Source organism: Notolepis coatsorum, assembly GCF_963971535.1.
Source record: "Notolepis coatsorum genome assembly, chromosome: 10".
In the NCBI taxonomy this organism is placed as follows: domain Eukaryota; kingdom Metazoa; phylum Chordata; class Actinopteri; order Aulopiformes; family Paralepididae; genus Notolepis; species Notolepis coatsorum.
Window position 1 is genome coordinate 45,466,552 of NC_140174.1, and position 21,076 is coordinate 45,487,627.

At 43.5% G+C, this 21,076-nt stretch overlaps 1 protein-coding gene across 1 annotated transcript in view; it reads right to left on the reverse strand.

Annotated features, from left to right (window-relative positions):
- The window catches only part of LOC311235560 (glutamate receptor ionotropic, NMDA 2C-like), a 177,525-nt gene that overhangs the window by 132,519 nt on the left and 23,930 nt on the right, over positions 1 to 21,076 (reverse strand). Inside the window, exons 2-3 of the mRNA XM_084323029.1 lie at positions 18,877 to 19,246; positions 16,827 to 16,925 (exon numbers count right to left, since the gene is read on the reverse strand). Coding sequence (XP_084179155.1) covers positions 16,827 to 16,925; positions 18,877 to 19,230 — 453 coding nt within the window. The 5' untranslated portion in view covers positions 19,231 to 19,246. The remainder of the gene's footprint in view (positions 1 to 16,826; positions 16,926 to 18,876; positions 19,247 to 21,076) is intronic.

Below are 21,076 nucleotides of genomic sequence, written 5' to 3' on the forward strand. Positions count from 1 at the left end.
CACACACACACACACACACACACACACACACACACACACACACACACACACACACACACACACACACACACACACACACACACACACACAGAAACTCACAAAACACACACACACACAAACAGACAGACATACACACAAAGCATACACTTCTGATTTCAAACTCCCCCCAGAGTGAAATTAAATATAACTTGTACAGTATTTGGACTATAATTGAACGTACAGTATCTGGCCTGCCATCCTTCCACCTCCCTAACTCATTCTCCATTTAATGTCCTCTTACTCCTGTTCGCTTGATATAACGTGTCATCTGACACGCTTCCTCCCCTATTTTCATCTTCCTCTCATCCTCCTCTTTCCTTGTTGTGTTTTTAGTTTTTTCCTTTTCTGACGGAGAGATCGCGGAGACAGGAGCCATAAATAGTCCCTCTGAGGCGGCGGCTGCGGCTTCCTCTTGAACGCACCATCAAAGGTGCTCGTCATCAGCCTAGTGATAATCAAGCGCTATTGAGGTCTTTCATCCCCTAATAGAAACGCACACGAACATGCATGCACGCGAACGCTCCCACACACACACACACACACACACACACACACACACACACACACACACACACACACACACACACACACACACACACACACACACACACACACACACACACACACACACACACACACACACACACACACACACACACACACACACACACACACGTTTCTCTCACTCCACTCTACCTTGTAGGTCATGCTGGACCTACAAAAGGCCTTCGACACTGTCAATCACACCATTCTGATTGACAAGCTAAAAGCAATTGGTTTTGATAGTCTATCAGTGAGCTGGATGCAATCCTACCTGGAGGGGAGAGAGCAGATGGTGGAGGTAAACGGTACCCTATCCCCCCCCCTCACAGTAAACTGTGGTGTTCCACAAGGAAGCATACTAGGTCCGCTACTGTTCCTAATTTATGCAAATGACATGTCGTCAGCTTGTGACTGCAACTTGTTCCTGTTTGCGGACGACTCAGCCCTGCTGGTCTCTGACAAGAACAAGTTACAGGTTGAAAAAACCCTCAGCTCAGAACTAGGCAAAATCTGCATATGGCTCGCTGATAACAAACTATCATTACACATGGGCAAAACAGAGTCCATTCTCTTCGGTTCAAATAACAAACTCAGCAAGACCGACGGCTTCTTAGTTACAGTGGGTGACAATATTGTCACAAGGAAAGAAGATATTACCTACCTGGGTTCCATCCTAGAGGCAAATCTTTCCTGTGACAAAATGGCATCCAATGTAATAAAAAAAGTCAACCAACGAACACGATTCTTGTACCGGATCTCCTCACTGGTAAACAAGAATACCCTGAAGACTCTAGCAGGAGCACTAATTCAAGGGTACTACGACTATGCTTGCACCTCATGGTACCAAAGCACCTCAAAGGCGCTAAAAACAAAATTACAAACATCTCAAAACAAACTGGTCAGACTACTGCTTGACCTTACTCCTAGAACCCACCTCACCCCTGCCCACTTTGACAACCTAGGATGGCTTAGAGTAGACGACAGAGTACAGCAACTTGCAATGGGCCTGGTCTACAAGATACACTACACGACCAAGGTACCCATGTACATGACAAAATACTTCCCAAAGGTCAGTGAATACCACGATCACAACACCAGAGGGAGCTCCACAAATCATGTTAAACCCAGATTCGGCTCAAACAAGGGACTAAACACGTTTTGCAATTATGCCACATCAATGTGGAACGCCCTACCCAAAGCTGTAAAGGAATGTGAATCACTACCCACTTTCAAAAACACTCTCAAAAAACACCTAAGGGAGACTGCAACTCGAAACTGGCCCCTGTAAATGTCCGAACACAACCCCCTCCAATGTACAGTAAATTACCAAGTATGGTCTTGTCAATAATCCAATGTACAGTGTTGTTTGTACAGTTGTACAGTGTCCCCCACCCACCCCTCCTACCCAAACCCCCCCCCCCCCCCCCCCCACTCCTACCCAACCCCCCCCCCCCCCCCCCCCACCCACCCAACCACCTCCAATGTACAGTCCCCCCCCACCCCCACCTACCCAATCCAATGTACAGTTTCTACGCCTAATGTATATACTCTTTTCTTTCTGGACTCTTTTTGTATCACAAACAGTACTGTAATTGCAAATCTGGTATGTCATAAATGTATAGATGTAGCAGTACTGTCTATCTGTATGTCATATATGTTACGATGAATTGAAAATGGGGGACCCTGATGTAAACAAGACGAAAGTCTTTCTCTGGTCTGCATCCCCTTAACAATTGTATGTATTGAGCCGTACTGTACTGTACCCATTCTGCAATCTGTTAATAAAGTTTTCATTCATTCATTCATTCATTCATTCATTCATTCATTCATTCATTCATTCATTCATTCATTCATTCATTCATTCATTCATTCATTCATTCATTCACCTGTCCCATTCTGTCAAACACCTGGACAAGCATTTTATTTTACAAGCAACAAAGGAGCCTGCAAGAGTGCAAGAGGAACGGGGAGAGAACGAGAGGGATATATATTATATACAGCAGATAGATAGATAGATAGATAGATAGATAGATAGATAGATAGATAGATAGATAGATAGATAGATAGATAGATAGATAGATAGATAGATAGATAGATAGATAGATAGATAGATAGATAGATAGATAGATAGATAGATAGATAGATAGATAGATAGATAGATAGATAGATAGATAGATAGATAGAGAGATAGATAGATAGAGAGAGAGAGAGAGAGAGAGAGAGAGAGAGAGAGAGAGAGAGAGAGAGAGAAAAGGAGAGGAAGAAAGGTGGAGGAGAGAGTGTGTGATGAAAGCAGCCGAACGAGGCCTTTGACAGACCTCTGAGGAGGCTGCTCCTCCACTCTGTGATATACAGAGGGCTGTCACTCAACACACACAGCGACAGATGGCTCCCAGCCTGATTGTTGCCAAACAGTGTGTTTTCTCATGACGTGATGCACCGAGTTCTGTCACGCCGCCGCTTCCCTGCGCCTCTTATGGTTACATTAACATTAGGGTTAATGGTTATGGTTATGGTTAGGTGTATAATAATAATGCAGGACCTGTTGCAGAGGTCTTTATTCGGCATGCAACGACACTCAATGTTTTTTAGTGGTACACACAGCGGTTAGTTTAGCACACACACCGGAACACACACGCATGCATTGTCTCTTTAGGATCGCAGATGCGATTTGTCTCTGCGATTAACCCATCCCGTCGTCCTTCCCCCCCAAGGGCAGCCGGGAGCAGACAGGGGACCAATCCAAGTGCTCCTGTCCGTCTTCGTCAAGGACGCCACAGCGTTAGCGATCTGTTGTTGTGCATGTTTTTCCATTGGGTTTATCTTATCGGGGGGGAAACCCTTGCGAGCACGGGGAGAACATGCAAACTCCACACAGAAAGGCCTGGGAGATATCCCACCTGGGTACCTGGCATCATGGAAACCCTGGTCCCCAAGCGGGAATCGAACCCTGGACCTTCTTGCTGTGAGGCGACAGTGTTAACCACTACACCACCGTGCCACACATTAGAGGTGGGGTTACATTTAGAGTTTGCACAATTAGTGGGACAGATAAGAGGTTATCTAACCTTGATATACAGTAAGGGGGGGGCTGGCTGTATTCAGATCCACATAATTCGCAGCTCAGGAAATCGATGATGACTGGCAAACCTTTAGCCATAGCTATTTTCAGAAACTCACAGAGACAACTTTTAAGTTTTCACACACAGCACAAGGAATGACTGACTACCCAAAAGCTCATTTAGCCAATGGGAGAGAGTCAATGGGAGAGAGTTTAGTGGTTGAGTGATAAGTGCTGTAGGGAGTCAGTGCCTCCTAAAGGGTCTAATTAACAGTTTAATGGGGTCCTGTAGTTCGGAGAAAGAGAGAGTGCATCAGGCAGAGAAGAGCACAGGCCTGTCTCTCCCCGCTACCAGTCTCCACCGCCGCCTTAATGGATTCGGCGTGGCACACAACAGGGAAACTGGAAGAAAAAGAGGGAGAGATGTGAGTGTGGAGAGAGAAAAGAGGAGTGATATGGCAGTAAGGGGGGGTGCTGCTGAGGAGAACAGAGAGGGAGACAATGGGGGAGAAGTGTAGAAGATAAGGAGGGGGATATCTATCTGTGTGTAAAAAGTTAACAGTCAAACACCTGCCTTTAGGCTGCTGTCAGACAGGCTTCATATAAACAACTCAGCCTTTAAGCGCTCTCTCTCTCTCTCTCTCTCTCTCTCTCTCTCTCTCTCTCTCTCTCTCTCTCTCTCTCTCTCTCTCTCTCTCCTCCCTCTCTTTCTCCCTCTATCTCTCACCCCCCTCTCTCTCTCTCACACACACACACACACACACACACACACACACACACACACACACACACACACACACACACACACACACACACACACACACACACACACACACACACACACACACACACACACACACACACACACACACACATATACACACCTTCTCTCTCTCTCCATCTCTCTCTCTCACACACACACACACACGTCAAATGTATATACTCCCTTTTATTGACTCCTTCTGTATCACAAACAGTACTGGATTTGCAAATCTGGTATGTCATAAATGTATAGATGTAGCAGTACTGACTATCTGTATGTCATGTATGTCATATATGTCTATATGAATTGAAAATGGGGGACCCTGATGGAAACAAGACAAACGTCTTTCTCAGGTCTGCATCCCCTTAACAATTGTATGTATTGAGCCGTACTGTATTGTACCCATTCTGCAATCTGTTAAATAAAGTTTTCATTCATTCATTCATTCACACACACACACATTCTCCTCTTCCTTCTCTTTCTCCCTCTCTTCTCCTGTCTCTCTCTCTTTCGCCTGCCTCCCCTCTCTATATATATACAGTATATCTTCCTCCCAATGTTCTCTCTATCTCCATCTCTCCCCTGCCTCTCTCTCTCTCCCCCTCTCTCTCTCTCTCTCTCTCTCTCTGTATATATGAAATCTCTCTCTCTCTCTCTCTCCCTGTGCAATAATAAACATCAAATGTTCAACTTAAAACATACATGAATGTTGATCTCAAAATTAGATTGTTTCAATAACTTAACATCACAATGGCTACTGGACACCAGAACCTATAGAGTGGTAGAATTCAGATATCATTCTTGGGAAAAACTAAATACAAAACCTCACACCTAAAAGGGTTATTTCCTGAAAAGTGTTTGCATGACAGCAGCATTATGGAGCTTGAGTGTGATCCTCTTACCTCCTAGACACATCAGCTGGGGTCGGATCCATGACTCAAGTCCCATGCCTGGCTAGGTGTGGGCATGTCCATATTGACGGTGTGGTGTGTGTGTGTGTGTGTGTGTGTGTGTGTGTGTGTGTGAGAGGGAGCGCTCGTTCTATAATTACAGGGTGTTGATGATGGTAGATAAGTGAATACAGGAAGTGGGAAGGGAGGAGGGTGAGAAGAGGAGGGGTTAGAAGGAGGTGGGAGGGGGGTTACAGATAAAGGAACCCCATTTCATATCATCAATCACCTCATTACACTCTATCTAAACAGCTCAGTGCTCCCCGTCTCAACTCATCAATGTGATACACCCTAAATCATAGCAGGGGAGACCTGCTGCTCCTCAAGTGTACAGGGGATGATTGATTGAGGCGTATGACGCCCGTAGCGGTTCGCTCTCGTCAGAAAGTGTCTCCTCTGCAGAGGCACAGTCTTTCCCAGGCTGGGATTAGGGAGGTTGATTACATTGGTCAATCATCATGGTGAGGCATCAAACTTGTCCATGTGCATCCAACCGTGCTTTTTGGAATTCATATATTTGCTTGCAGCTCATCGCTTGCCATACGAATTACATAATAGATGAGAATTGAAACAGTTGTCCTGTCGTAATTAGCATCATGTATAGCTGGTTAAAGACTGGGGTGAGTTCTGTCCTTGAGGCATTTGCAATTGAAAAGTCACTACAGTAGGTCTGAGGCAGTGACATCAAGGTGTACGTTTAAATCTGGAGACTACTGTATATATACATTATATACATTTTATATATTTATATATATATACTGCTATGCCACTGGTATAAACAGTCCAATCTGTTAACATTGGCCCTGAAACTGGCTGCTGTTTCCGTGCTCTTCGCTGCTCATCAGGGTGCTTCTGAGTGTTTCTGGCCTCAGACCCCACTTCCTGCTTCCTCCCTCCACGCGAACAAAGAACGTACATCACGACAAAAGGTGCCTGACAATGTTTTAAATAGGGTCTGCGCAGGGTCTGGGTGCGGAGCAATGCAATGATTGGCGCTGCTATGGTGAAAGAATGTGCACGCCGTTCTTCAAGTAGTTTTGACCTAAATAACTATGAAATTACCTGTATTCGCAGAGACAGAGCGCACCGTCAGACTACAAGAAGTATGACACATTTTTTGTCATGATGGAATTACAATGTAGAAACAACCTGAAATCTATATTCGTTGAGTTTTGGATGGATGTTAGATATAGTTTTGACCCGTGTTCCTGTCAATGGGAGTTGCAAGGTAAGCACAACCCCTGGAACTCTGAAAAACAAACCCACTGAAATGGGGGACATTCATAAAGCTGGAGTGACATCATGTGGAGAGACGTCAGGTTGAGTCCACAATGCAATGCGCACAGAGCATTGTTCTTCTGTCCTCAGAGGTAGCCGGCTGTATTATGGATGCCTTCTAGCCATTACCAACCTGTCTTTGGCAACACTAATGTCAGTACCACACCAGAAACCAACTAACGTTGTCCCAATTTCCTGGAAAGAGAATGTATACTATTGGGCGATTTTAACACTGACATAGCCAATAAATCCTGTCCCACTTTCAGAGGGATGGACAGATGTGCCCGAATTTTTGGTCTTACACAAATCATACAAGACCCAACCAGAGTGTGTAATTCTTCAAGTAGCACCATTGATTTAAGTCTTTGTCTCTGATTCAAAGTGCATTTCCTAGAGCGGTGTTTTAGCATATGGTATTAGTGACCACTTCTTGACCTTCTGTTCCAGGAGGGTTTTTAGGGATACTTTTAACTCCCATAAAGCCAGATCCTTCAAACACTACACAGATGCTAGTTTTAGCAAGGAAATTAGTAAATTTAACTGGTCTTCCGTTACAGGCATGGACAATGTTAATCAGGCCTAGGCAAATTTTAAATCCTTGTTTGCTTCTGCCATATAGGCAGTAGCCCCTTCTAGAACTATTAGAGTTAAGCAGAGATCTCACCCGTGGTTCAATAAGGTGATTTTTGATGCCATTAGTGGTAGGGACAAAGCCCTTTCTGTTTTTAAGCAATCGGGTGACCAAGCCGACTTCTCTATTTTTAAAGACCTCAGAAACTCTGTCCAGTTCAAAGTCAGAGAAGCAAAATCCAATTATTTCTCAGAACAAATCCTGGAAAATCAGGATAACCCACAAACACTGTGGAAAACGCTTAAAAATGTAGGATGCACGACCAAACCCAACAATGATTCCAGCCCCTGCATTTCACTGCAGATCGATGGCGAGGACGTCAGTGACAAGAAACAGATTGCTGATCATTTTAATTCATTTTTTACTTCAATTGCACATAAGCTAGTTGACCGCCTGAAGGCTTTTGACACTGTCAACCACAGCCTTCTTTTTAACAAACTTTAACAAGCCCTTGGTATCAGCCCTCTTAGCCTAAAATGGTTCGGTAGCACTTTATAATAACACCCTTAAATCACTTATAACTATATTTGTATAACATTTACAAAGTATTTATAATGCATTAGTGGATAATGAACTAATCATGAACAAACCATTTATATACATTCATAAATGATTATTAAATCATTTATAACTATATTTGTATAACATTTACAGATTAGTTCTACATTATTTATAACTCATTATCAACATTGTTTGTACTTGATTTGTTCATCATTAAATAATGTTGTTTAATGTGTAGTAACACATTTGTAGATGCTTTGAAAAATGGATATGAAAAAACTACTATACTGTATCTCCATTTATTTTTCATGTTCAACAAATGATTTGTTAAGACATTCATAAAACATCTATACATCATTTGCAGATGCTATTGTGGGGGCCAATCTGAAGTGAAGCCTATTCATCATTAACAAATGTCTAATACAGTTAATTATTTGTTTACTTTTTCATCACGTTACAAATGTTGTAGACAGCTTTCGGATACACCCTTCTTTGTGACATCAAACAGTGACAGAATTAGGACTAAAGATAAATGCAATTGTATTAACATATAAAATACATGTGCATGACATATAGTGTAACATGGGTGGGGGGAACTAGGACCCAGGAGTACCCTGGCCATGTATTGGAGAGTATCTAGAGAGGAAGTGAGACTTGACGTCACGTGTGTTGCCGTCTGTTTGAATGGAAGCACGATACATGCAGAACCAAGTTATCCATGCTGCTCCTGCCCCACGCTTTTAATAAGGTATGAGCAGTTTAAACACCTTTTTTATTGGTAAATCTATTCCACCAAAAGGTGTTTAAACTGCTCATACCTTATTAAAAGCGTGGGGCAGGAGCAGCACGGATAACTTGGTTCTGCATGTATCGTGCTTCCATTAAAAGAGATGGCAACACACGTGAAGTCAAGTCTCACTCTCGTGAGACTTCCTCTCTAGATACTCTACCTGGCCAGGGTACTCCTGGGTCCTAGTGCCCCCCCACATTACACTATATGTCATGCACATGTATTTTATATGTTAATACAATTGCATTTATCTTTGTTCATGATTAGTTCATTATCTACAAATACCTTATAAATTTATTATAACAGGGTGTTATTATAAAGTGCTACCAATGGTTCTCCTCTTATCTCTCCGATAGAGACCAATTGTCAGACATCCATGGCCATCACTCATCTGCCTTACCAGTGACTTGCGGAGTCCCTCAAGGGAGTGTCCTGGGCCTGTTATTGTTTTTAATTTATATTAATGATATGCAAGCTGCCTGTAATGTGAACCTGTTTCTCTACGCGGATGACCAAAACAGAATACATCACTTTGGTTCTCAACCCAGGCTGCGGAAGCTGGTCTCGCCCAGCATAAATCTCGAGGGCCAGCTTTTTGCGGCAAAAAAGTGTATAAGCTATCTAGGTTGCCACCTAAACAGCAGCCTGAGCGGGGAATCCATGGCTCTCAAAACTATGAGCAAGGTGAATGGCAGAACAAAATTTCTGGCCAGAAAAGCACATTTATTAGACCCTGAAAGTCTTTGCATTCTGGCAAATTCCCTTGTTTCTTGTTGCTTTGACTATGCTATCTGTTCTTGGTACGGAGGTCTGACCAAAGTTTTAAAAGATAAGTTACAGGTTTCCCAGAACAAACTCATCCGATTAACTCTAGGACTAGCCTCCAGAGCACATGTGGGCAAACAACACTTCCAGTTGCTGGGCTGGCTCCCTCTGGAAGCCATGTCTGTGTAACTTCAGTTCAATATAGTTCACAACATTTATAATAGGGCCTCCAGATCTTCTAGACAGGGTTGCCCTCTGAGCCCGGGACTGTTCGCGCTTTCCCTCGAACCTTTGGCCCAATTTATTAGGCAATCGGAGGACATCGTCCCCATAATGGTCAATAATACTCCACACAAAATTGCTCTCTATGCGGATGACCTGCTGATTTTCATGGACGACCCCTCCCGGTCGGCCACAAAATTATTGAGGATAATCGCCGACTTTGGTAAATTGTCAGGCTTTAAGATTAACTGGAACAAATCAGCCTGCCTACCTCTTAATGAACTGGCCAAGGCGGTACGACTACCAGCTGATATCCCCATAGTAGAACATTTTAAATACTTGGGCATAGAGATATTCCCCACGCTGAACCAAACTACTAAGTACAACTTCACGGGTACTTATGATAAAATACGCCAGGATCTAGACAGGTGGTCGTCCCTTCCTAACTCCTTACAAGCCCGGGCTTCCATAATCAAAATGAACATCCTGCCTAGGATAAATTTTATTAGCTCAATGCTCCCCCTGCCCCCTCCAATAGACCACTGGCGCAAGGTACAATCGATGGTATCTAAGTTTATCTGGAATAACAAACGCCCGAGAATCAAAAGGGCTACTACTCAACGTAGAAAACAAGATGGGGGCCTCGCAATCCCTGATTTTAAACTTTATTTCTGGTCCTTTTCACTGAGACCTCTGATGTGCTGGCTAGACCCTGTAGAGGCTGTATCGTGGCGCTCCTTAGAAGCGGCAGCGGTATCTCCGCTAAGATTGCAGGATGTAGTGTACTCCACTGTCTCTATTTCGAAATGCCGGCTGAGGTATGGACCGATCATAACTCACGTGATCCAAACGTGGCGTAATGTACAGAGGTCGTGTGGGGTTAAATGCCCTTGGCACCTGGACTCTCCAATTTTTAATAACCAGCAATTACTTGTTGGACACAAGCCGGTTAATATTCCTCAATGGCAAAGGAGGGGAGTGCATACTCTGGAGGATATTTATGATAAGAACGGCCTCCGTGCGTTTCAGGACTTAAGAGAATTTTATGATCTTCCCGGCGAGTCCTTCTTTCTTTACCTTCAACTAAGGTCAGCACTGAGGGCGCATGGCGTACCGTGGGCTCAAGCCTTGCACCCACACCCCTTCCTCAGGCTCATAGTGGACAGGACGACATCCAGAGGGTTTGTCTCCGACTTTTATACGCTCTTAATTCAATCCACGTATAAAAATGTATCATTGGATACAATCTGGCGTGTGGATATCCCGGAGTTGGACCCCGAGTTTGACTGGGATGATGTTTGGGCAAATGTGGCATTATCTTCCCGCAACCCCAATCACCAGCAAATTAATTTTAATTATATTCATAGGACCTATCTTACACCTAGGAAGCTATATGCTATGGGACTGATAACCGACTCTCGGTGCACTTTGTGCTCTCAAAAGGCCACGGGCACTTATATGCATATGTATTGGGATTGCCCACCAGTGGCCCGCTTCTGGAGGTCAATAACGGACAAACTTTCAGATCTGTGTGGCTTAACTATCCCATTCACAGCTGTTACGCTACTCCTGAACGATATAACGACACTACCCGCTTCCGTACAACTGAAAAGGGTTGTCCTAGCGGGCGTCACAGCAGCGAAGAAGCTGATAGCAATGAGATGGAAGGAGCCTGAGAAGCTTACAATGATTAACTGGTCCCTAACTCTATTGGATGTGATTTATCTTGAGATATCCACAGCCCGGGTGATTGGGGTAGGGCAGGCTGGAATTGACCTCTGGTTCGCAGCAGCTGAGAAGGTAAAGACCGCAGTGTGCGGCTGAGCGGGGTTGAGGTGCATGTTCGGGTGAGTCCGGCGGTCTCTTGGGAGGGGGAGGAGGAAATGTTTGGTCTGTCTTGTCTTTTGTCTTGTCATCTTGAGTTTAGCTGGGGATATTATGGGGGGGCAGCTATTTAACTATTTCTTCACTGTTTGGCCACTTTTACACGGTCTCTGTGAGTCTATGGAACACCTCTAAAGGTTTTTGTTTTTTCATGAAGGTTCATTGCTCTGTTTTCGGGTCGTGTTCTCAAAAAATGGTCCTTGTGGTGGATTGGAGATGTACGTTTTATTAATATAGGGTCACACGGCCGGGAATCGGGGCTGAACACTGGGAAAGACCATTTATTAGATAGTACCCCTTGGAATTAAAATTTAGAAGGTTGAACTCTGTTTTCTTTTCTCTTTGTCTGTATAATTGTTAGTCTGTATTATTATTATTGTTTTTGTTATTTTCTTGTGAAGTTCTATGTATTGTGATTGTGGTTAATGTGTTGTCTTGTTTCATGTGAATAATAATAAAAATTTGATACAAAAAAAAAACATTTATAATAGGGCTCTGTAACGTTCTGGGTTTCTATCCTTTCTCAGGAGTGGAAACCCTACTGCCATTCTGGAGTACTTCACCCTGTTCTCTGCAATTAGCTCTGATTGACTGTCACCTGTGGGTTGTTGTCACTAATTACTGTGTGTGGTTTGCTGGGATTTTGCCTTTATACTAATCCCTTGTTTCTCTGTCTGTTGTCGGATCTTCAACATAACTACTGTGAGCAGTCGGCCACGGACAAGAAGTGGGACCTCTTGTCTTTGTTGTTATTATTTAGTGTTCTTATTTATCCGTCTTGTGTACGGTTCTCTTTCCCTTATATACCTCTCAGTTGTAGCCTGGCTACTTATTCTTTATCGTAACATTATCTTGCTCTAGTGATTTCTGATAATAAAAGAAACACATATTTTGAGAAGAGCAACCCATCTCCGCCTCCTTATTACCTTCTACTATTGGACTCAACTTCCTACCTTGAATCATAACAGGGCCCCCTCTTATCTTACAAATTATTTTCAGTGGAACAGGGACATGCATACCCATAAGACCAGAGCTAGCATTGCCAACCTGTGTATTCCAAGGTTCAAAACAGTATGGGCAAATGTTCTTTTAAATTCTGGGGAGCCACAAATTGGAATTTGCTATCTTCACAGCTAAAATGCATTAGTAGCCGACACAATTTTAAGAAAAAAGTTAAATCATGGCTCCTCGACAATGTCAAAAACTAGATTTTAAAATGCATGAAAATGTTGTCTGATACATTGTTGTCTGTGGCTATGTTTGTACTGCATTTAAAATGTTCATGTCTATGTAGTTTGTCAAATTGTTATTTGTGGTCATGTTTTGTATTGCTTGTCTGTCTGAGACCAAGGATCACAATGGAAATAAGTCTTGACTTTTTTGTGTAGCATCCTTTTTTTTTTGTATTTTATTTTTGTATTATTTTTTAAACAAACACATAAACAAACATGACAACACACGGTAAGATATACAAGCATTAATTGTCAGGGCACATCCAATGAGATCACATTTTAGTTAATTGTCTTATATAAGATATACCCCTAATACCTGTTATCTAAAAAACCTACACACATATGCTCCAGCTCGAACCCCCCCCTCCCGGACCCCACGTTGAGAAGTACCTCCACTATCCCTCGCACCTAACCAGACACTACCATTATAAGCTAGCTTTTATTCTCTCCACCACTTCTAACCACATTGACATTTTGGATTCATTGAGACCCAGAATTCTTGCTGTAGATATTTCTTGGTAAATTACATTGAGATATGTAAGAAACCAAACTTTACGGCACATTTTTTCCGGTTGAAACCAGCGTGATGCGATCAGCTTTTTAGCTACTGTGATACCCGATAAAACCAATCTCTTTAGCTGTGGATTCACTGCAAACTCAAAAACATCATTCAATAGTAATACCGAGGGGTGTACAGGTATATTCCAAGATACGAGTTTTGATATTTGTTGGGTCACATCTTTCCAGAATGCCTTAACTGGTGAGCAGTCCCAATACATGTGCATAAATGTCCCTTCGTCCCCATTTGTACATTGGGAGCATTTGGAGTCTTGTTTAAGCCCCATTCGGCACAGTCTTATAGGAGTCAAGTATGTCCTGTGAATATAGTTAAGATTGATTTGTTGATGATCCGGGTTCCTTGATGTAAGTCGGACATTTGCCCAGGCTCCTTGCCAATCAAAGTCATTTTCCAGGTCTGGTATATCCCTCCTCCAGACAGAGTCTAGTTGGAGGGTTTCATACGAGGACGTTAGTAATTGATGATAAAATTCTGAAACAAAACCTCTCGATGTCTCTCTTTCGTAGAAGAATTTGTGGTATCTGTGGTGTTCAATTGGTCTGTCTAATGGAACACCGTGAGACTTCAAACATAGCTGTAACTGTTTGTAAAAAAGCCATGTGGACTTGGTGAGATTACATTTTTTGCGTATTTCTTTATCACTACAAAAACCCTGTTTGTTAAAAACATCCCCTAATGAGTGTATGCCTTGCTCTTCCCATATAGGGAATCTTATAGGTTGTTTTCCAATTAAGAGTGCATTGTTATTGAATAAGGGAGTATGATTGTGCCATTTTTGTGGGTTAGGATTTTTTTTTTGTGATTCACGCCATATCCGGATCGCATGAGTAATTATGGGGCCAAATTTTCGTTCACAGTGCTTGATTGGTAGTTTAGTGTATGCTATGTCCTTCAGTCTATGTGGGGCTACTATGTTTTCTTCTAATTTTCTCCAGGATACTAATGCTTGGGGGTCAAACCATGTTGTCAATGGACTTAATGTGTACGCCTTAAAATATAGGAAAAAATCTGGAAATGCCATGCCACCATCTGCTTTATTTCTCTGTGCGGTGGATCTTTTTATACGTGGTGGTTTGTTATTCCAAATAAATTTGTATGTGGAGGAGTGTAATCTTTTCCAGTAACCCTCTGGAGGGGGTAACGGTAGCATTGAACTGAAGAAGTTGATTCTAGGTAGTACATCCATCTTAACTATTGATATCCGTGCTTGTACTGTGTTTTTAAGTTTTGCCCATCTATCAAGGTCGTCTTTGATTTTGTTTTGGATTTTTGTGTAGTTGTGCTTCACCGTTTGTCTTATGGTGGGGAATATTTCCACTCCCAAGCATCTGAAATGTTTTACCATCGGTATCTCTCCTGGGAGGGTTGTATCTTTTTTTGCAGGGGTGTTAATTGGAAGGAAAGCCGACTTCGGCCAATTTATCTTAAATCCCGATAAATCACCAAAGTCCTCAATCAACTTGAGCAGATGAGGCAATGTGGTGTTGGGGTTTTACATGAACAATATTACATTGTCCGCATATAAACAAATTTTTTGTTGTGTGCCCTTGATTACGATTGGTTCTATGGATTGGGATTGTCTTATATATTGTGCTAAAGGCTCTAATGATAGATTGAACAGTCCGGGACTAAGAGGACAACCCTGTCTGGCAGAGCGTGATACCGGAAATATTTTGGAGATGATTGTGCCTGTTGTAATCATGGCCGATGGGTCTTTGTATAATACTTTAATCATATCGATGAATCCTTTTCCTAACCCCATCCTTTCTAGTACTGCCCATAGATACGACCATTCCAGCCTGTCAAAGGCTTTCATAGCATCCAGGGACAGCATCGCCTTAGGTATGGTGTCCTCTTTGTCGGCATCAAGTACGTGCAGTATTCGTCTTATGTTTTCAGTGATCAGGCGGCCTCCTATGAAGCCAGTTTGAACTAAACGGGTGAACTAAAGACGTCATATGCTTTTGTAATCTGATGGCTAATACCTTAGAGTACAGTTTGATATCGGTTCCGAGGAGGCTTAAAGGTCTATAACTACCGCACTCGTTGGGGTCTTTGTCTTTTTTAAGGAGGACTGTTATGAGTGCAATATTGTCATTCTTATGGAAGTTCCCCTCCTTGACTGAGTATAAGATCATATTTAGTAATAAGGGGCCAATTATGTCCCAACAAGAAAGGTACATTTCTGATGGGAAACCGTCTCTTCCAGGAGCCTTACCACTTTGCATTGCGGTTATGGCCTTCTTGAGTTCCTCTAGTGTGATCGGTGTTTCTAACTGTTTAGCGTCATCCTCTGAAAGTTTAGGGAGAATAATTTGATTAAGAAATGTGTCCATTTTGTTATGGTCGAAGGTCGTTTCTGATTTATATAAGTCGGAGTAGAATTCTTTGAATGTATCGTTTATTTTTACAGGATCTGTTACAAGTACTTGTTGTGCTCTAATGGTAGTTATATCTGCAAATTTTGCATTAATTCTTAATCGCATGGCTAATAGGTGGCTGGGTTTGGAACCATGGGAGTACTGCTGTTGTCTTGTGCTGCGTATTTGTATTTCCGATTGTTGTCTGTATATGGCATTGATCTCTATTTTTAGTACGTTAACTTGATTCTCTAGTCGAGTTGAGTTGTTGTATTTTAGAGAGTTAAATAACGTTGAGTAAAGCGTTTCCAGCTCAGCCAGTTTTGTGCATTGATTCTTGCGCATTTTGGAGGAAAAGCTATCCGTGAAATCTTTGATCATTCCCTTTACCGACATCCATATTATTCTGGGGTCTTGCACCGAGTTTGCATTCTTCCGTTGGAATACTATAAGAGCTTCTTTGAGTTGTGTAATGAATTCCTTGTTATTAAGCAGCAACGAGTTAAATCGCCATCTTGGGGCTCGGGAGGATAGTATACCAAATGTACCTTTAAGGAGTAAATAACAGTGATCTGATGGGTTGGGTATCATTTCCACTTCATAATTATCAAATAGTCTCTGTGATGCAAAGACATAATCTATTCTGGATAGTGTATTATGTCTCGCAGATCGACAAGAGTACTTTCGGGTCGTGGGATTAAGTAACCGCCATAAGTCATTTACACCTGTAATCTTCGACCAATCCTTTATGTGGCATCCTTGATGTTTTTCTGGAATCTTGTATTTTTTTAAATGTCAAATCAAATCAAAACGTTAGCTAGCTTTAGCTTTAGTTTTAGATGCTCGATACGAGATTCATATGTTTCCCCCGGTTTTTAACTCGAAGGAGTGGTCAATGCTCAACCAATGCAATACGCTAGGGCAGTGGTACTGTATGTTTTGCCAAAGACACAAGGGTATAGTGGCTATAGAAAGCATCCATGTTATAGCAAGCTGCCTGTGACCACATAAGAAGAGCGCTATGTTGCATTGTGGGCGCCCCACATGATGTCATGACAGCTTTATGAATGTCCCCCATTGTGATTAGCGGGCTTTGAAGATAAATAACGTCAGTGTGACAGAGTTATGATTGAGAAGAGACAGGTAGAAACCAGTGTCATTGCTGTCTGAGTTGAGGTCATTGTGTTGTGGTTATAGCAGTATTTCAGGCCATCGATGGTACAGTACCTTGTGTGGTATAACCACTGCAGAGCCGCCACTGATGCCCACGATGGGCAGAGCCGTCTGAGTAGAAAGGAAATCCAGAATCTGTGCCACCTCTGCCACCTGAGAAACAGAATAACAGGTAATTAGCATAAATGAAGTGGTGTGTTTCATGTGCAAAACATTATCGCACACATAGGCGTACCTCTCTCGGTCTTGGCGAGACATCGGGAAAAATTTATGTTAGAAAAAGTGTGATAACTGTGTGCTGTCTTTATTGGCTCCTAAGCTCAAATACAGTTAACCGTCTGTAGTGTGGTAGTGAAAGGGTTAATCTTCTGTACTGTGGTAGTGAAAGGGTTAACACTTTGTCGTGTGGCAGTGAAAGGGTTAACCTTCTGTATTGTCGCAGTGAAAGGGTTAACCATTTTATAGTGTGGTAGTGAAAGGGTTAAACATGTCCCTTGATCCCTGAGAGAGGCAATTTCTTGTTTTTCTGTTCCGCTTCGCCAAAACTAAACTTTATTGGTTTGACTCATGACAACTCCTCACACATTATATTTTTAACCAAATTTTTTAGAAGAAATTGAGAACCAGAGGTTTGCTATGGAGATTATGAGAACAGAAAAGCACCAAATGAAGAGGAGCTTGCATTTTGACCAGTTTCAATCCATATAAATCGTTATGGACTGCATTTATATTATATTTATTTGATCCAAAGCGCTTTACAATTTTCATACCTCACATTCACCCATTCACACATCGACCGATCATGCAAGGTGCCAGCCTGCTCATCAGGAGCAGTTAAGTGTCTTGCTCAAGGACACTTCGACACACTTACCAGGAGCAGCAGGACTCGAAACGAGAACCTTTCGATTACCTCCTGAGCCCTCTCTCTACAATACGTTACACTACGTTAGGGCTGTGCCAGCTCTGGAGAGAGGTCTGGCTGAACCTATTATCATTCTGGTATAGAGGGAAAAACACTCTGACTTGTTTATATTTCTTTAAGCCAATCACAATCATCCTGGGTGGCGCTAAGCCCAGGATGCAGCACGGGCACACAAAACAGTGTCACAGACGAGGGAGGGGAGGAGAATTCTGACTGAAATAGTCGGCCAATGGCAGCTTATACCCACAGTCTATATCCTCTGAGTCAGACTATATAAAGCATAGAGGAGATAGATAAACTTGAGCAGCTGCTGGCCAAGAAATAAAATGCATCAATTTGAAAGGTTGGCTGATTTGTAATGTAATATTTCATCATATGTGTTGGACATTGACTTCCTTTGAGCATAATCACAAGGCACACCTGAACCTGAAGTCACACCTGAACCTGAAGTCACACTTGAACCTGAAGTCACACCTGAACCTGAAGTCACACCTTAACCTGAAGTCACACCTGAACCTGAAGTCACACCTGAACCTGAAGTCACACTTGAACCTGAAGTCACACCTGAACCTGAAGTCACACTTGAACCTGAAGTCACACCTGAACCTGAAGTCACACTTGAACCTGAAGTCACACCTTAACCTGAAGTCACACCTGAACCTGAAGTCACACCTGAACCTGAAGTCACACTTGAACCTGAAGTCACACCTGAACCTGAAGTCACACCTTAACCTGAAGTCACACTTGAACCTGAAGTCACACCTGAACCTGAAGTCACACTTTAACCTGAAGTCACACCTGAACCTGAAGTCACACTTGAACCTGAAGTCACACCTGAACCTGAAGTCACACTTGAACCTGAAGTCACACCTGAACCTGAAGTCACACTTGAACCTGAAGTCACACCTTAACCTGAAGTCACACCTGAACCTGAAGTCACACCTGAACCTGAAGTCACACTTGAACCTGAAGTCACACCTGAACCTGAAGTCACACCTTAACCTGAAGTCACACTTGAACCTGAAGTCACACCTGAACCTGAAGTCACACTTTAACCTGAAGTCACAGCTGAACCTGAAGTCACACCAGTTGAGAACCACTGGCTTAAATTACTAAACGAGGTGACTCTGTTTTAACTGGACATTCAAAAAGAATTTGAATAATGTTTCCGTGGTTTTCTACCTGAGCTCCTGCCCCAGAGCCCACGTCGTCCTCGAACACCACACCGTGGAGCTTCTCTGTTGCCATGGTGTCGCAGAGGCGCGTGAGCAGGTCTCGGGGGTTGGTGTCGTTGACCAACACGGTGACGGGGTGGACCGCCACGGGCAAGTCGGCGAAGTTCTCGGCGCTGAGACGACCCCTGATCTCGCTCTGGTAGCTGGAGCCGCTGAACACCACCGCCACGTTGATGGTGGGGTGGAGGATGAGGGGACGGGCCCACAGCGGAGGTGGGGAGGAGAAGAGGAGGAGGAAGAGGAGGAGGAGGAGGAGAGGAGGCCGAGGTGAGGGAGGAGGCTGTCCCCTGGGAACGGCCATGTCAGCACCCTACTGCCTGGAAGGAGGGGGAGGAGGGATCATGTTTTATTTGACATAATGCTTCACAATCCATCATTACATATTCATCCCTTGTTTTTCTGTCTATCTCTCTCTCCCTAAAATGTCAGATCCTAAGTATACAAGTACACACAGACTCTCTCTCTCTTTATCTCTCTCACTCTCTCTCTTTGTATGACTGCATTAGCCCTGCATTTAGTGTCTCGTCTTATTAGGGACTCGTGTGTGTAGCATATGCAGTGAGTATGTGTGTGGGCACAGTGTACTATTGTGTATGTGTTTGTGTATACATACTGTGACGAGCCTGGTGGTGTTCAGACTCGCCACGGTTAAAAAACAAACAAATTTGAATGTCCACAGAAGAGCAATATCAATCAATAAGAATATTTATTGATTATGGGCAGAATTCAGTTCGATAGGCAAAGAGAGTTGTCGTAATACAGTCCGATGGTCAAAACACAAAACAAAAAGAAGGGATTGTTCAATACGTTTTCACACCTAGCTCGTTTGGAGCTGTTGTTCCAAAACCTGGAGCGTTTACCCCCTATTTGGGTTCAGTTGGGCATATGTGAACACAGCAATCGCATTCTGTTGCGGAACAAAACAAGTGGGCCGAGACCACCTAGAGAGGGTGGTCTCGGCGCACTTCCAACCAAACCCGACGCGACTCGTACGCTGTGAGAATGCAATCGACTTAACAAACCGACACAACTCACTTGCCGTACTGTATACGTGCTGCATGATGACGCTTTCGCATTGAATTGTGGGCGGGATCAGGTTGTAGTCTTTAGGCTAGATCGGTAAAGTTAACGCGCTATAGACCACCGCAACACTTCCGGGATTCTGAAATCGGGGAGGAGATAGCGGGGGGAGCAAATGATGGATTGTGGATGAGAGCCGTGATGTACGTGGTTGCAGATACGGCTGTGGGGGTGCTGGAGACATGATCGAATAGACTTGTATGCGCCTGAATCTCCTGAACACGGCGCGAGCCATTCCTAATCGATCAGAACTAAATCGACAGCGAAAAAGCCTGTTTTTAAGCAGCTATTCCCCATGCACATGCGCAGATTGCCCACGGATTGTGACGCAACGCACACACGCCCTGGACTGTTCCATCAGAGGGGGGAGCTTCGGTGGCCAGTGTGAGTGGCTACAGACCACTGCACTTAAATATAAACATTAGTCTACCTGACTCAATGAGGTAATTGTAGATGTCACCATAAGACGCGTCTGGTCATTTAGTGGGATCATTGTTTCATTATCCTGTTCGGCTGAAAGGACACTGGCCACCGAAGCTCCCCCCCCCCCGTGTTCAGGAGATTCAGGCGCATACAAGTCTATTCGATCATGTCTCCAGCACCCCCACAGCCGTATCTGCAACCACTTACATCACAGCTCTCATCCACATTCATTCATTTGCTCCCCCCGCTCTCCCCTCCCCGATTTCAATGTAACGCGGAGATTCAGGGTTAGGGGGGGGGGGGCACACCCCAAAATCTGACCAATGAGTGACAGTTTGCTCGCGCGTGCGTTTGTTTTAGTCCGCTGTTAACACAGCCGTGTGAACACAAACGAACTAAGGGACAAGTGCAACATTGTATCATTATAGTCCCTGTGTCTCCCTGAATCGGAACAAAGCAAACGAACTACAGGTGTGAAAACGCCTTTAGAGTAGTCGTCCGGTCCAGGGTCAGTACACAAGGGGGTTTCTCAGCCAGTCTAGGGTCCAATACACAATCAACACCTTCTCGCCTTCACCTCTCCTCTCACTACCTCTCACCTCACAAAACTCAGAATATAACAATCTCTCTCTCAATTAGGGATG